At 38.1% G+C, this 18,081-nt stretch overlaps 2 protein-coding genes across 2 annotated transcripts; one reads left to right on the top strand and one right to left on the bottom strand.

The window, feature by feature from the left end:
- Positions 1-1,685: 1,685 nt before the first annotated feature.
- On the bottom strand, positions 1,686-5,307 carry LOC136234993 (serine/threonine-protein kinase PEPKR2). The gene is made up of 4 exons (XM_066024500.1): positions 5,036-5,307; positions 3,840-4,701; positions 2,748-3,044; positions 1,686-2,362 (listed from the first exon to the last, which is right to left on the bottom strand). The coding sequence occupies exons 2-4, from the start codon at positions 4,594-4,596 to the stop codon at positions 1,998-2,000; spliced, it is 1,419 nt and encodes a 472-aa protein (XP_065880572.1). The 5' UTR covers positions 4,597-4,701; positions 5,036-5,307; the 3' UTR covers positions 1,686-1,997.
- A 71-nt stretch (positions 5,308-5,378) lies between these two features.
- LOC136234994 (phosphoribosylaminoimidazole-succinocarboxamide synthase, chloroplastic) lies at positions 5,379-16,836 on the top strand. Its single transcript, XM_066024501.1, has 12 exons — positions 5,379-5,816; positions 6,023-6,124; positions 6,206-6,335; positions 14,535-14,627; positions 14,711-14,799; positions 14,937-15,017; positions 15,624-15,713; positions 15,837-15,926; positions 16,028-16,078; positions 16,160-16,206; positions 16,318-16,375; positions 16,474-16,836. Exons 1-12 carry the CDS (start codon positions 5,499-5,501, stop codon positions 16,531-16,533), a joined length of 1,209 nt encoding a protein of 402 aa, XP_065880573.1. The 5' UTR covers positions 5,379-5,498; the 3' UTR covers positions 16,534-16,836.
- Positions 16,837-18,081: the final 1,245 nt, after the last annotated feature.

Here is an 18,081-nt window from a genome sequence, read left to right as displayed (position 1 = left end):
CTTTGATCATGGTTTCCATAAGGAAAATAATCATAGGCTTGTGGACACAAACCAAGTCCTTTAGGACATTAACTATACGAGGATTGCCTAGTCCCCGACAGTTCCAGCTGATGAGACTCATAACCTTGGGCGGACCTGGCCGCCAGGTCTCACTCCTCCTCCGATTTTTAGTTAATCAGGAAAACTTTGTTCAGTTACCATATGCTTCTCAGAAATATGTTGACGCTCCGGGTCAATGATGAGAATATCATCGATAGTTTTTACTGGTCGGGATGCCCCACTTGTTTCAATTTTCTGACCTGAGCTTCCATGTGTAGTCTGTTTTCCTAGCCCAGTACCTGAATCTCCATATGTAGTCTGCTTTCCTGATTCAGCACCTGTAAATGCAGTTCCAATGTCGCTGGGGACCGTGAGTAATGATGCATCATCAATTGATTTCTCAAATTTAGTGGTGTCCGTCTCTACCGAGGGATCACAGAGCCATTCCTTCCCCCGCTGAATACCAGTTTTGCATAGAGAAGCCCTAAGCCAGCTTCCATAGTAGTAATGTTGGCACTGTCAAATAAGGCAGGGCAAAATTTTTCCGCACGCCCTATGACCTCGCAGAAGAAGTAGAGTTGGGGAAGTCTTTCATATCTGATATTCACCCATAGCCACTCACCACCACTCCTCTTCAACTTTTGCCCCGTTTTTAGAGGCTTTCGAACATCAATTGTAATCTTAGCCTGCAGATAGCTTTTTCTTAGTCCAGTGAAGTTTTTGGGGTCTGCCTCTATAAAATTTCCCAGTTGATTGTCGATGGCCTTACAGACTACTTCTGTTTGAAATCCTATAGGCAAGTCCGAGATTTGAATCCAGATAATTAGGCCTGTCAAGGTTGGATGCATTGGTTGTTCAGACAACCCTAGTTGCTTGACTATCAGCAGATTCTGATTGAACGTCCAAGGCCCATCGTTGAGTACTTGAAGCATATCGAGTTCATGAAAGAATTGGAATAGGTATCTTCCTTCCATGTCTGTTTCGGTGATAGTTACACCTTTAACAGGTTGCCAGATTGTTGCTAATGTTGTCTTCATGGATTCAAAGTGCGTAGCTTTGATTGTAAGAAATTCCCCCGCAATGAAGAAATTTTGCTGCTGTGCTTGAATTTGTAAGGCATCCTCAGAGATTTCCAACCCATCATCCACGCTATTAAAACATAATAGGGCATATTCTTCTGCTAAACCTTTATTCTTCTCTATGTTGACAGTGGTAATAAACTCGAACAAAGGATTCAAACCTTTTGAGGAACGATTCGATTAGGGGCTGTCGATAAAGCGATAGGTTAAGGGAAAGAGCAAAACATGGCATGCTTTGTTCAATCGGAAAAGGGGAGGTAGTGATTAGGCGTTTTACGATTAGGTTATGGCTGTAAAATTAGAGTTAGTATGTCAAAGGAGAAGACAAAAGATTTACAGTTTGTGTCTAATCATTATTAGAAGCTACACAATTTTATGTTTATTTTATTATAATAAATTATTTTTAGTAAATTGGATATATTTTTAGTGCAAGAAGAATAAGATTAGTGTTGTAGTAATGTAGGGAGAGTGGCAAGGAATTGATTGTTGGTGAGGAAATTCAGAATGCTATATTCATTGTTATGCTTAAATTTGTTTTCAATTAAGCTTCGTGCATCAAGATCCGTCTTTGATTATAACAGATGTCGATAATTCATTCTTCTATTATACTAACCCAAATATCTTTTCAGTCTTACTCTATTTACAACTTCTGTACATCCGATTAACTAACTATTATTAGGTCAAATTCCCAACAAGTGAAAACATTATATGAACGAAATACCCTACCCTCCACATTGGACACATGATTATGCTCATCTTTGACTTCCATTCTTTGCCCACTGAAATTGCACCAGACCTGGGCATGTTAATTTATATCCACAGCTTAAAAAACAGTGGAGGAGATAATCCTGTTAGAGATATGTCAGTTCATCAGCAGGATCAAAAAGCTCTACACAGATAGTTAGCTGTCAGGTTAGATGAATGCTGCTGCTCTATTGGACCTGTCGTAGGAGCGCACAGTCTGCTTCTCTTTTGTCCCGAAATATTCACATTCGAGATTGCTACCGCCAGTGCATCCACCAACCCGCATTCATCCTGCTTCTCTGACTTGCTTCTTAAACTATCAAATGATGAATCATCATATCTATCCTCGCCAATAGAGCTACTTATTTTGTTCCTGTGCATCTCTGGTGCAGGTTCACTGGCAGGCTGGGAGGAGGTTAATCCAACTTGATTCTTCAGTTTTGACTTGAAGGACAGTGACTTTAGCGTGCGCTCTGTATAGAACAAAATCCACGGATGCCCTGAATCAACAAACAGAAAACCATCAATTTATGGGGAAGGGAAGAATCAACAACATTCAACCATTCTTGTCAACATGGTATGTCCAGAATTCAGTCGCTATCAGGCCCAAAAATAAATGGTAATCATGTATGAGAAAGGGTAATCAAAAGGGAGTCAGTCACAAGAAAAAATCATAAAATGTTTTTGCTCTATATTAAGGACTGACATGAAAGTGAGACAATGGTACTTGGAAAGACATTGCGACTCTGCAAACTATCACTACTAAACATATTCCACAAGACACTGAATCTTGTGCTACAGAAAATTAGGTTAAATTATCCCATTGAAAATTATAAAGAAACCATGCTCTTAAGTTTCCATACATTTACAAATGCAGAAACTTACTTAGTACTTCGTCTGCAGTTATTCTTGCAGAAACATCCCTCGTCAGCATTCTTGAAAGCAGATCACGTGCAGGCTTGGATACAGATTCCCATATCCCTGTGTGGAAATCAAGCTTTACATTCTTGATTGCCTCAAAAACAGTTTCCAAGGAATCCCCTTTAAATGGAAGAACACCAACCAAGAGAGCATGTAAAAGTACTCCAGCACTCCATATATCGACCTTCTCACCATAATTTCCCAACAAAACTTCTGGAGCAACATATGCTGGACTTCCAGCCAAACCAGACAATGTCTGACCTGCATTTCATCATTTCATTGCATCGAGAAAAACCTTGAGAAAATAAACCAACTCATAAATTATAAGGGAGAAAACACTTAACTATAAATACAAGTTTAGGAGTAATATCTAAAGTTTAAAAGAGATGAAAGCAATATAACAATAGCAGGTGTCCTGGTAGATGAGACAATATATTCATGTCCCTAAAGATGCATGAAAAATTTCCTGTAACTTCATGCCTTTGCACATCTTGGCTGTTCACAATATCATGTGGGATTTGCCCAGAAGAACAAACTAGAATTCAGAAGGTGACTAGGCAATCTGAAAAGCCTAAGACATTCCATCAGTTTCAGTCATTTTTCTAATTATTTTGATTCATCACTGATTACTGAACCATCTTATCTTAAAATGAATACAGCTGAAATTAGAAGCTAAATGAAAATTGGAAAAAGAATTATTTAACTTTCTTCAGCATCCTCCTTATTACAGTTAATATACCAAAAAAACATTAGACTAAATAGCAGTAAACCCAATTTTATACACTTGCTCAATTAAGACGCATGAAGTGGGAAACACTATTGCTGACAATTCACCTACTTAAGACTTTATGACTGTTCTCACGGGATATAATTTATATTGTTCTGCCTGATGTGTATACTCCACAACTTTCTGGATATGCATATCACTTTTTCTTTTCACTGAAACTATCTCTTTACGTATTATATTAACAAGTAGCCAAAATGATAAGATTCAATTAAAATGAGAGGTAGTAAGAAAGAAGAATATTACTCCAAGTAGGTGAAGATGATTTTTACCATTTGAAATCCTCATGGCCAATCCAAAATCTGCAAGCTTTAACTTGCCTGAGCTCATGAGCAGTACATTCTCAGGCTTTACATCTCTGTGCACCACTCCCATATCATGACAATACTTGATCACTGACATTATGTCTTTAAATATATTAGCAGCTCGTTGTTCTGAGTATTGACCCTCTTCAACCATCTGGTCAATCAGGCGTCCTTTAGAGCATAACTCCATCACAAGATGAAAACACTCTGGCTCCTCATACACTGCAAGCAATGTTACAACTCCAGGATGGCCAGATAAATGCTGCATTATCTCCACCTCCTTATGAACTGTCTCCTCCCCCTTAAGCAAAGTTTTACAAGCAAATTGTACTCCAGTTGCCTTAGAGCAACACAAACAAACTGACCCAAATTTACCACGCCCAATTGTTTCACCTTTAACATAATCGTCCTCAATCTTGTTCTTTCTACCTGTCTGTGTAGCAGTAACTATGCAACCTAGCTTCCTCTTCAGGCCTCTTCCAGGTGGCACCAATGATGATGAGGCACCACAAGGCGGCGCCGTGGCAATTCCTGCAAGCCTACTTTTAAAAGAACAAACAGGATCATCACCTGCGTTTTCTTTGCACCTCTTCTTTAGCCTATTGTAATCTTCTAGAGAATAATGAGACCTGAGATTTGGTGACCTTGTGTCATGGCTTGGTGTTACTTCAGTTTGTACATCCTCACATGCTTCAGTTTCACTACCTTTTCTTTTCTTCCTCATCACATCAAACAACACAACAACGAATATAATGATCGAGTTAAAAATTGCACACAGAAAAAATAGAAAAATTCCAATGATGTAGCGCGGCACTTCAGCGTCCTGTTCCTACAATCAGAAGCGATAAAAATAAATTAGCATCGATATACATTCGAATAACCCCAGCTCAAAATCAGCAAAAAGCTGTAACAAATTCGTTTGGCCATTAGCTATTATTCAATTAGCCCAGAAAGAAAAACTGTACTCTCTGGTTCCGTATAAACCCTCAAATAACCCGATTTGTAAAGAGGGATAACTTTGAATCTGAGTAACATTATCAACAATCAAAGGAAGACAGATCGAAACACTATTACACTAATCCATTCGCTATAAATCAGAAACCTCCAAGAAATCGAGAATATTAAAAGGAAAAACGAAAACTTAGGGTAAAAAAGAAACTCACCAGTCAAATTTGTCTTCGGATGCAGAGGGGGAAAAGTAATGAAATTCCAACAGCAGGATTCGAAGGAGTATGTTTAGAATGGCAATCGGAGGTTGGTTAGACGGAGATGAATGTTAACAGAAACTAGGAATATATCAGTAAGAAATCTAGCATTCGAGGTATGAGATATTTTTCCACAACCAAGCACATGAAGGAAAATATATTTATATATAGAGAGAGAAAAAGATAGCCTTTTATCTTTATAAATGAACAGAGAGAGAGAGACCTTTGCCTTGGGGCTCGAGGTTTACTTTAGTCCAACTGCTTGCGTTTTTGTTCTTTTTTATTATCGTGTCGCTTTATATATTGGTACCCTACAACAATTCCGAATCCGGGTCTAACCCGAAAACGAACGTCTCGTTACAGACACTATAAAATTCCACGCGAAGAGCAGAGAATCCGACAGAAACTAGAGAAAGAAAAAATGTCTCAATGCATGAGAACCTTAAGCCCTACAAAAACCCTTGTCAATAACGCAAATCTCTCAATACCCAAATCGAATCTCCCTTCAGTCTCTTCCTTTGAACCAAAACCCAAATCAAAATCCAAGATTTTTCCTAGACTTGCCGTAATGGCAACACAGAATCAAACGCAGCATCCGAAATTGTCCCTTGATGGTCTTATCAATGGTATGCACAAAGAAGAGGTCTTTGCAGCCATTGAAGGCGCTTTGTCTAATTGTCTCTCGGAGACAAATCTTCATTTGACTGTCCCCGGCCTCAAGTCCAAAACTAGAGGAAAGGTATCTTTTTTGGTTCTCAATTCACTGCCCTTGTTCACGCGTACTTATTGTAGTTTTCTTCTTTTTTGGATTCAATTAGTTTTTAGGCTTTCGTTTTTCATTTGGCTATGTTGTGAAACTGACATGTTTGTGTGATTTTAGATACTTCAATTTTGTTTTATTATTGAGCTGGATGAAAAAAATGATAACGCAGCCTTATTTTGCAGGTAAGAGATATATATGATGGTGGGGAATATCTTGTTTTGGTCACAACTGATCGTCAGAGTGCATTTGATAGAATTCTGGCTTCTATTCCCTTCAAAGGCCAGGTCTTTTTGTGTTTTCCATATTATTTCCCCTTTTTTTTTGGAGTCGTCAGGTTAGAGAACTAATATTAATTATCTTTTCAGGTTCTGAATCAGACGAGTCTGTGGTGGTTCAATAAAACTCAACATATAACTCAGAATGCAGTCGTGTCCGCTCCTGATAAAAATGTTACAATTGCAAAGAAATGTTCAGTATTTCCTGTTGAATTTGTAGGTGAGCATTTTAGATATGAGTTTTTTAGAATGTCCCTTCATCTTGGTGGTTTCATTTTAACTGGCCTAGGAAGCTTGCTTTCCAATTGATCTAGCAGTTCTTTCTAGGGATGGCAATGAGTAGGGTAACCGCGGATAGTGTCAATCCCAAACTCTTACTCGTTTATTTTCTAATTAACCAAACGGGTATATTTTTCATCCCATACCCGTCCTATTTAATTCACGAGTACCCGCGTGTACCCTTACCCATTAAGAATCAATAAATAAAACAAAAAAGATTACAAATTTAACGAAGTATAAGTTTAATAAATCATTCATCTAAAAATTGAATAAATTGAACCTTAATTAGTAAGAATAAAGTAGCTTAGTGGTCTCACTCAATGATTGAAGAACAAAAAGTTGGTGTTCAAATCTCACATCTTATATCTAAAAAATAGTACTCCCTCTGGTCCATAATAGAAGTCTTTCTAGAGAGTCTTTTTTGTTCCACAATACATGACATTTTGCTTAAATCTATGCACATTAATTTACTTTTACCAAATATACCCCTATTTAAGTTGACTTTTTATCTTGGGAATAGATAAAGTTACTAGTGGATGCAATTATTACAAGGGTAACAAAGTCTTTTACTTAAAATTAATTGCATTTCTTAATTAGTGTGCATTAACCTTAAAAGACTTCTATTGTGGACCGGAGGGAGTAATATCTTTTAATATATAAAAGAGTTATGACGGGAAACGGGTACTGGGTACCCTAGGAGTATTCTCATACCCGTCCCATGCAATTGTTTTGATCTCATCCCATCCCATACCCTTTTATACAGGGTAGGGTGGTCCCATTAGGGTCGGGTAGTGCCAGGTACCCGTTGCCATCCCTAGTTCTTTCTTGTTTAGACTAGCTTGGTAAATGCTGGCCTCTAATATGACTCAGAGACTTTTTCATTGGATAAAATGCTATGTTCCCTTGTTATGGATCTCGTCACAGGACGATGAACCGGGAAGTCAAGTGGTACTTGTTTTCTTTTCTCTTTATTATTGTTCTATGACCGATCTATCGTGATTCTCAGCTCGTTAAAGGGAGACTGAAACCTTGGACCTCGTTAAGAGAGAGCTCCAACCTCGAGATTAATAATAATATTCTTCTTAACTTTTATTCCAGAATCGTTCTCTTAAATAGAACAAGGTTCACTACAATTTAGGAATTAAAACACAAATAGGAATCCTAATCAAATACTCAACTAATAAAACATAAATAAGAATCCTAATCAAATACTCAACTAATCCTGTAATGGAATTTACTAAAAAGAAATAAGCAGATGATTAAAAATAAGGTGGACCCTACTTAGACCTAGTTAATGCGTCCTGCATACTTTCGTCCAACAAAGGAATTCGTAACATCACCCTCCTCCTCCAAGAAGAGCTTATCCTCAAGCTCAAAATTCAGATAGGCCAAACGAAAATGATCAAGAGGCTCCCAAGTGGAATAATCAATAGGTGTGTCGGTCCAGTGAACCAAGAGCTCCTAGCGATCACGGTTTAGACAAGCACGAATAATAGCAACGGGGTTGGAACCACGTGGCCATCATTAATTGGGGGGCAGTGAAGGAATTGATGGTAGGGGATCTCCTTCAAATGGCTTCAAGAGTGAAACATGGAAGGCATTATGCAGCAAGATGGAGCTCATAAGCAACAGACCCAATCTTCTGCAGAATAGCAAAAGGACCAAAATACTTGGGAAACAACTTGTAGCATTGTGAACCCGTTAGAGAGCGTTGACGATACAGCTGCAAATGGAGCCAAACCAGAACCCCAACCTGATAGTCCATATCCCGATGGCCTTTATCATAGTAGTCCTTCATACGAGTCTGAGCTTTCTATAAGGACGCCTTGATTTTTTGAATTTTCAAGTCATGGTCAACCAAAGCTTGGTCCACTGCGTCAACACGCGTAGAACTAGCAATATAAGATAACAAATGAGGAGGTTCACGGCCATACACCACACGGAAAGGAGTATCTTGAATAGCTGAACGGAAGGACGTATTATAGCAATATTTTGCCCATGGTAACCAAGCAACCCATGATTTCGGATGGTCCCCCACAAAGCAACGCAAATACATCTCAATGGTGCGATAAACAACTTCAATTTTTTCGTTGGACTGAGCGTGGTAAGCGGAAGAGAATGCAAGCTTAGTGCCACTCAAGCAAAAAAGCTCCTTCCAAAAAGTACTTTGTGAAAACCACGTCATGGTCGGACGTAATAGATTCTGGGACGCCATGTAAACGAACAATGTTTTGAAAAACCACGAACAAGACTGTTATACCCCAAGCCTTAGGCAGTCCATCCACAAAATCCATAGATATATCCACCCATATTTGTGAAGGAAGAGCTAATGGCGGGAGGAGACCAGTCGGACTCAAATGAGTAGACTTGTGGCGTTGACATGTGGGACAAGAAGCAACATATTCAGCAATAGCAGATTTCATCCCTTTCCAATAAAAGTCGCTTTGAATCCGATGTAAGGTTTTTTGGACTCCTTCATGAGTGTTATCATGGCAACTGAATAGTATGACCACAATGAGTGGTGAAGAGGCCAACAAATAAATTGTCTTTATGAAGGAGAAGATTTTCGCCAATAGACCAAGGAGCTGCGAGTTCTCCTATCTTAACCTTACGAAACAACTCCTTTAAAGAGGAATCCTGGGAAATTTCATCCGGAACAGTATCAAGAAATAATGGTTTGGCCTGACTGATTGAATTCAGCTAAGCATCTTCTTGAAAACGCTGAGAGAGGGCATCAGCAGCCCGATTTAGTTGTCTGGAACGATATTCGACCACAAAATCAAACCCCAATAGCTTGCTGATCCAATGTGGCCGAGGTGAAGTAGTAATACTCTGGTCAAGTAAAAACTTCAAGCTGTAATGATCTGTCTGGATAAGAAAACATTGTCCCTAGAGGTATGGGCGCCAATGTTTCACGGCTTTGGCCAACCCAATCAATTCCCGTTCATAGGCTGCTAATTTATGATGGCACTTCAGCTGAAAAATGCGATTGGGTGACCGTTTTGCTGAAGGCAGCCCCAATACCACCATCTGATGCATCACACTCCACAATAAAAATTTCAGCAAAATTGGGTAGTTACAAAACAAGAGCAGAGGTGAGGGCTTGTTTTAGTAACGTGAAAGAGTGCAGGGCTGGATCAGTCTAATGAAATGAATTATGTTTCAGCATATTGGTTAAAGGAGCTGCCAATAGCCCATAATTCATGATAAATTTGCGGTAGTAACCCATTAAACCCAAAAACCCTTGCAAGGCCATAATGGACTGAGGTTGTGGCCACTCAATGATGGCGAAGGGCCAATTGTTAGCTGAAAAATGCGATTGGGTGACCGTTTTGCTGAAGGCAGCCCCAATACCACCATCTGATGCATCACACTCCACAATAAAATTTTCAGCAAAATTGGGTAGTTACAAAACAAGAGCAGAGGTAAGGGCTTGTTTTAGTAACGTGAAAGAGTGCAGGGCTGGATCAGTCTAATGAAATGAATTACGTTTCAACATATCGGTTAAAGGAGCTGCCAATAGCCCATAATTCATGATAAATTTGCGATAGTAACCCATTAAACCCCAAAACCCTTGCAAGGCCATAATGGACTGAGGTTGTGACCACTCAATGATGGCTTGAATTTTACCGTTATCCATTAAGACTCCATTGGCCGAGATAACATGACCAAGGTAAGCAACTTGTAATTCACCGAAGGAGCATTTAGATTTCTTCAGATACAATTGATGAGCACGCAGTAATTTAAATGCAGTTTGCGAATGAATGAAATGATCCTCCCAAGTGCGACTGTAGATCAATATAAAAAAAAAAGGGCGGCCCGGTCGCATTGATTGTAGATCAATATATCATAAAAAAAAACTAAGATGAATTTGCTCAAATAACAACGAAATACCTCATTCATAAGAGCCTGAAAGGTGGATGGAGCGTTGGACAACCAGAAAGGCATAACCAAGAATTCAAATTGTCCATGGTGTGTGCGAAATGTTGTCTTCTCAATGTCAAAAGGGTTCATGCCTACTTGAAAATAACCTGATTTCAAGTCAATTTGGTGAAAAATTTGGACCCATGTAATTCATCCAGTAACTCATCCACCACTGGAATGGGGAACTTATCTTTTATTGTTTTAGCATTCAACTCACTATAATCAATACAAAATTGCCAAGAGCCATCATGTTTCTTGACCAAAATAACCGGTGAAGAGAAAGGCGAACGGTTGGGTCGAATGATCCCTTGTTGCAACATATGTGCACATTGTTGCTCCATTTCATCTTTTTGAATGTGCGGGTAGCGATAAGGTCTCACCACTATTGGACCTGATCCCGCCTCAAGGCAAATGCGATGATCACAATGGAGAATTGGAGGCAGTCCTACTGGGTCTTGAAATAAGTCATCAAATTCGGACAACAACCGGTGAGGTTGATCTTTGTGAGGCTCTGTGGATTGAAGAGCATGTAGTTGCCGTCGACTTGACGTATGGAGTCCATTAAGTGCAACTTGTTTCCCTTTTACATCAAAAGTCATAGTAAGAGAGACAAAATCCCATAGGATTGGACCTAACGTTTGTAGCCATTGATTTCCGAGTACCATGTCGAAACCTCTCATAGGAAGCACACAAAAATCCGTCGAAAAGTTGTGACCTTCGATAACAAAAATAACCCTATGATAAACACCTAAGCTGCGAATATTTTCACCATTTGCTACTGATACAGTTGTCCCTGACTGAGGTTGCACTTGTATCTCGAGAGCTTGAGCTGCTGTTGCACTGATGAAGTTGTGGGTGCTTCCTGAATCTACGAGTCCACGTAATGGCAGATTCTGAATTACAACTTTGACTTGCATAGTGGTTGTTCCCTGCTGCACCGTAATGGCATTAAGTGAAATTTCGGGTTCGATTGCAGGCTCGTCTAATTACTCTTGCTCATTCAACTCATTCAACTCCAACCAAAAGAGCTTTTCGCACTGATGTTTTCCGGAGTATAGCAAAGTCCTCGGGCCCTTTTATCTGTCATCTCAGCTTTTGTTAGTCTCTTAATAAAAGGAGCAGAACTTACAGATTTGTGTTCGATTCTGACGTTGGTATTGCTCTGAATTTTACTGGGACTGAAGCCACAGTTGGGTTGCCATATGTTGGGTTGTTTTGGAATCGATGCCTTCAATGTTTTATTCTTTACCTCAAAGGCTCTTGCCAAATTCATAGTAGTAGCTAAATCTGATGATTTATTGAGTTCCACATCCAACCGAATGGAGTCATATAACCCTGTTGTGAAAAAACTAACGTGTTGTTCAACGATGACCGAATGACTAGCACGCGCCAAGCATTCTTGAAAACTCCGCTGATATTCCTCCACGGATCCGATTTGTTTGAGGTTGACCAGCTCCGCCAAGAGATTGTTATGATCCGAAGATCCAAACCGAAGTGTACATAATTCCTTGAATCCTGCCCAATTTGTTGGTCGCTCAATTTGTAATTGATGATACCATAATTGCGCCTCTCCAAGAAGGTGGAAGGCTGCCAGACCGGCTTTCTCTGTTTCAGCAATTCGCTTATTTGGCCAAAAATTGCTCGCAGCGGTGGATCCAAATCAGGGGATCATTAGTTTCGCCAAAGGTGAGAAAATCCAATTTCGTATAGCGGGGTACTATTCCACCTGAACCGCCTGATTGGCCCGTGTTGCCATTGTTTATTTGGGCGCCCCGTGTAATTATGGTTGCTTGTACCCTCTGATTCGTTGTTTCGTCCTCGTTGGAACTCAGACATCATCTCCCATAATTGTAGCGATAGTGCTTGCATTGTATTTCCTAGCCGTTTCTCAATATCAGCAACTCTAGACTCACTTGTTGATTGCGCCTCTTGGAGAAGAATTTGCAACCGATCGTTCGAGAATGAATCGCCCATTGTGTTTTCTCTGATACCAATTTGTTACGTTCCCCTTGTTATGGATCTCGTCAGAGGGCGATGAACCGGGAAGTCAAGTGGTACTTGCTTTCTTTTCTCTTTATTATTGTTCTGTGACCGACCTATCGTGAATAATTCTCAGCTCGTTAAAGGGAGACTGAAACCTTGGACCTCGTTAAGAGAGAGCTCCAACAACAACAACAACAACTACAACAACAAAGCCTTAGTCCCGAAATGATTCGGGGTCGGCTAACATGAACCATCATATAAAACCGTGAAATCAAGTCGTGTCAGCGACACAAATTCGCTCCCTCCACTCCGTCCTATCCACTACCATATTTTCCTCAATTCCCAGTAAACTCATATCACTCTCGATCACCCTCCTCCAAGTTTGTTTCGGTCTTCCCCTACCCCTCACCACTACATCCCTTTGCCACTCTTCGCTTCTCCTAACCGGCGCATCAAGCGCTCTACGTCTCACATGGCCAAACCACCTTAGTCGGTTTTCTCTCATTTTATTCTCAATAGATGTGACCCCTCCTTTTGTCCTAATTATTTCATTACTCACCCGATCCTTTCTCGTATGACCACACATTCATCTCAACATACGCATCTCCGCCACCGACATCTTATGGATGTGGCAGTGTTTCACTGCCCAACACTCCGTACCATATAACAATGCTGGTCTAATTGCCGTCCGGTAGAATTTTCCCTTCAATCTATTAGGCATGCCGGGGTCACAAAAGAAACCCGTAGCACTCTTCCACTTCGACCAACCAGCTTTAATCCTATGAGCAACATCTCCATCTACTTCTCCATCTGTTTGGATAATAGATCCTAAATACCGGAAGCAATCCGAGGCCTGAACAACTCTCCCATCTAGGGTGATTGTCCCTGCCTCCCTACTCCTATGGCCGCTAAACTTACACTCCAAATATTCTGTCTTACTTGGGCTTAACTTAAAGCCTCTAGATTCTAGAGTTTGTCTCCATAGTTCCAACTTCCTCTCCACTCCTTCTTTCGTCTCATCAACCAACACAATATCATCTGCAAACAGCATGCACCATGGTATACCATCTTGAAGTGAACTTGTTAGTTCATCCATAAAAAGGGCGGCCCGGTCGCATTACGCGTCCCCGCTGAGCGAGGGTCCGGGGAGGGGTCCCACCACAAGGGTGTATTGGGGGCAAGCCTTCCCTTGCCAATTAAATTGGCAAGAGGCCGCTCCTAAGACTCGAACCCGTGACCTCTGGTCACACGGCAACAACGTTTTACCGTTGCGCCAAGGCTCGCCCTCCTTGTTAGTTCATCCATAACGATGGCAAAAAGAAATGGGCTTAGTGCGGAACCTTGATGCACTCCAATCGTAATAGGAAACTCTTCGGTCTTCCCAACACTAGTACGTACACTCGTGCATGCTCCCTCATACATGTCCTTTATGATGTCAATATATTTCCGCGAAATGCCTTTCCTTATCAAGGCCCACCAAAGTACTTCCCTTGGTACCTTATCATATGCTTTCTCCAAGTCAATGAAAACCATATGCAAGTCTTTCTTCTTATTTCGATAGTGCTCCATTAATTGTCTCATTAGATGGATGGTTTCCATTAAGAGAGAGCTCCAACCTTGAGATTAATAATAATATTCTTCATAACTTTTATTCCATTATTCCAGAATCGTTCTCTTAAGTAGAACAAGTTTCACTACAAAATAGGAATTAAAACACAAATAGGAATTCTAATCAAATACTCAACTAATAAAACATAAATAGAATCCTAATCAAATACTCAACTAATCAGTCCTGTAATGGGATTTACTAAGAAGAAATAAGCAAATGACTAAAAATAAGGTGGACCCTACTTAGACCTAGTTAATGCGCCTAGCATACTTGCGTCCAACAAAGGAATCCGTAACAATAAAATATTTGCGATTTAAGAGCATAATGAATGAAGATGGAAAGCAAGTAGTAGGTATATAAAATAAAGATTCATTCTTACAAAATTTTGCTCATCTCTTTTAACTTGGGAAGGAGTGTTGTTGAATCGAATAAAGACTTAATGTCACCCAGGGTTGTCCAATTAATTGCATATCTTTTGGAATTGCTTGCTTTCTCATGTGAAATTATTTAGCACGAGATTAAGTTATTCCATACTACTCATTTCAGTATAAGAAATCTATGTTTTAGGCTGAGGGTTATTGTTTATCAGTTCTTCAGTTGATCTTACTTGTTGTTAATCTATAGTAAGGGGTTATGCGACTGGAAGCACTGATACATCACTATGGACGGTCTACAAAAAGGGTGTCCGAAACTACTGTGGCAATGCCCTCCTAGATGGTACGCTTCTCATTTCATTGATTAACTTTTTTACCTATTAAAATCTTGACCATCAAATGTTAAGGTCTATCATATTTGTATAGGCTTGGTAAAAAACCAAAAACTACCTGCAAATATACTCACTCCAACAACCAAGGCTGCAGATCATGATGTTCCCGTTACTCCAACCGAGGTTTGATTACATATTATGATGCAACTATTAAAATATTGGAACTCTTCGCTTCTGGCTTATATTTAACGTGGTGTTGTTCTTTTGATCTAATTTAAGCTGCTGGCTTGATTGTTTCGTATACTTCTTTTGCCTTGCAGATTATTGAACTTGGGCTAATGACTGAAGCTGATTATGAGGAAGCCAGTAGGAAAGCATTGAGCTTATTTGAGTACGGACAGGTATGCTTTTTCTTTTGCGAAGCTTTTGTTGTAGTGAGTAATGACTTGGATGAAGCATATTGGCATGTAGCTGATCTCTGTTTTCCCACTTCGTTGTGTGGAATCAATAATCAAACTGCAAAAACTTTCAAATTTCAAATAGCTCCCATAAGTGTCTATTAAAGAAAAGTTAGTCCTTTTAACTGTCCTATAAATTATTACAGTTGCTGTACCTGTTTGCACTGAGCTGTGTTAACTAGAAACTTCTGAAGTTATAAATGCTGTTCCACAAGATGAACTGTTAATCAAAGACTAAATGCAGATGCAAGAAATAGGTTCAGCACCACATGATCCTAGTGTATTGTCTGCTTTGACTAATTAGTAGTTATCTGGTTGGAAATTTTCTTGAAGCCAAAAGTTTGATGTATAAACTCTATACAATATTTGACAAAATTGAAAATCTAGATTGTTTAGTTTGAGTTTTTATTTGACCATCAATTGTTATGAATTCAATTCATATATTATAAGTCCTATTTCCCACTAGGAATATAGTTAATTGCTGATTGCTTGACGGCCTTTACTTTGTTGTTCCATATAACTAGCTCTGCTATTCCTGTGCATTTGCAGCAAGTAGCTTTAGAGCGTGGCTTGATATTAGTAGACACAAAATATGAATTTGGAAAGGGGTTGGATGGTTCAATTCTATTGATTGATGAGGTATGAAATTATTGTCACTGAGTTAACTCATGGTTCTCACTCGTCTCCATGCTTCAGTCGTGTTAGATACAACTAGACCAATTTATGTCATTTAAGTTGTATTACCTTGTCTACCACGGCTAGGTCCATACACCTGACTCAAGCAGATATTGGATTGCCCAGTCTTATGAAGAACGCTTTCAGAATGGTCATGAACCTGAAAATGTTGATAAGGTGCATCAATTTATCCAAGTGCCTTTTTGACTTCCTAATACTTCTGCCGATACATTTATGAGCTTATATCCTCCAGCTTGAAAACAAATTGTAATTTTTAGGAGTTCTTGAGGTTGTGGTTCAAGGATCACTGTAATCCATACGAAGATGAAGTAAGTTAAAAATGAGATCTTTTAATTCACATGCATTAATCTTATCTAGTGCTAAAGCCTGATTTGCTGACTCAATTACAGGTACTTCCTGATGCTCCTGAAGATCTTGTTTGTGAACTAGCATGGAGGCAAGTTGTTTATTTTTTAAAATTCAGCTCAAATACAATGCATTGGTGAAATGGGTTCAGACAGAATTGAAGTTTATATTGAGCTCTCTCTGACTTTTCCTTGGATGGCAGATATATATTTTTGTGCGAGACAATAACTAAATCAACATTTGAGATGCCAGTGACAAAGGTACTATCTTTAGTGGGAAGAACCGTTCTTGAAGGTATATGTTATGTTTATGGTAGCAAAAAAGGCATTGCTTGACAAAATGGGGTGATTTGGTACAGGAACCAATACATGATCGAATCTCAAGAAATGTTGAAGTAGCATTATCATCCTTGAAGTGATTCACTTCAAAAATCTGCATTTTCGCTCGCTCGGGCATCTCTCCTTTTCTCATTTTTGTATCCTAATTGCTTTGCTCGCTGGAAGTGTGAGTTAGGAAGGTAGAAGCAGCAGATTAACACATGAGTTATGGTCTCCTGTGTTGCAATAAACTCAAATGATCTAATGATATCTTTGTTCTTTTTCATTATTCTTGATTTTAATGAACTTGTGACTGCTTGTGCTTAGTAATATTTGAGGTGCAAACTTCGGTCTGTTCCTGATTATAAATAATAATGTTGAAACCTTCAAATTTTTAGCTGTTATGTTCAACTCTTTTCGGATATCAAACAGCAAACCGAAAGAATATTGAATTGGGTTGTTACAATAGCAAACCATAATAGTATTGAATTAATTTTATAGAACAAGAATGCTGTTGCAGTTCTTTACCTAAAACCTAATAAATGTGCATTTATTAGTAAATACATGATTAAAAAAAATTAAAAGTCAAGAAATAATAATAAAAACTATACTGTATATTATTTTATCCGTTCCATTATATAAATCATTTTAGAGTATTTTACACAAATTAAAAAATAAAATTACCAGAGTCAAATTAATTAATTTATATTGGTTAGCTAGAAAAAAATTTCTAATGTAATGGTTGGACAATAAGCCTCGAAATGTTAAAAAACACATGGATTAAGGTCGTGTTCTTTTTTACTGAAATTAAATTAACTGAATTGAATGCTATTGAACTTAACTGAACTGAAATAATGCTATTAAACTTAATTGAACTGAACTGAATTACACCAAATAATTATAATTATAATAAATTTTATATATAATTATAAATTTTATATATAAATAATTATAATTATAACAAAAAAATAATAAATTATATATATAATAAATAATAAATTATATATAAGTAATTATCATTATAATAAATAATGATGAATTATATATAAATAATTATAATTATAAGAAACAATGATGAATTATATATAAATAATACTAAATTATAAGTTGTATATAAATTATATATAAGTAGTTATAATTATAATAAATAATGATTAATTATATATAAATTATATATAAGTAGTTATAATTATATATAAATAATAGTAAATTATAAATTATAATAAATAAGAATAAATTAACTGAATTGAAATTAAATTAACTTAACTTAACCGAATGCTACTGAACTGAAATTTTCTTTTTGTTGAAATAAACTGAACTGAACTTTTTTTTGAACTTACTTATATTGAAATTAAGTAAAAAAGAACGGGACTAAGGCAAAAAAAAAAAATTAATGCTTAAATTCATGGAAAACTAGAATAACTTATATTTGAAAAATTTACAAATCTAACCCAATGAGAAGACCATTTTACATATTAAGACCCATTCAGATACATGCTACCAAACTAATTCTTCCATTACATATTTTCCAAAAATACCCTTAGTATATATGTAACGAACACTTTCAAGAATCACTTCCATTCCATCTCCAAATCACTTTCAAATTTCATCATTTATCTTCAAATCACGTTCAATCTTCATCTCCAAAG

The sequence above is a fragment of the Euphorbia lathyris genome, chromosome 7 (assembly GCF_963576675.1).
Source record: "Euphorbia lathyris chromosome 7, ddEupLath1.1, whole genome shotgun sequence".
Lineage (NCBI taxonomy): Eukaryota > Viridiplantae > Streptophyta > Magnoliopsida > Malpighiales > Euphorbiaceae > Euphorbia > Euphorbia lathyris.
The sequence above is the reverse complement of the archived record's forward strand: the minus strand, read 5'-3'. Positions and strand labels throughout refer to the sequence as shown.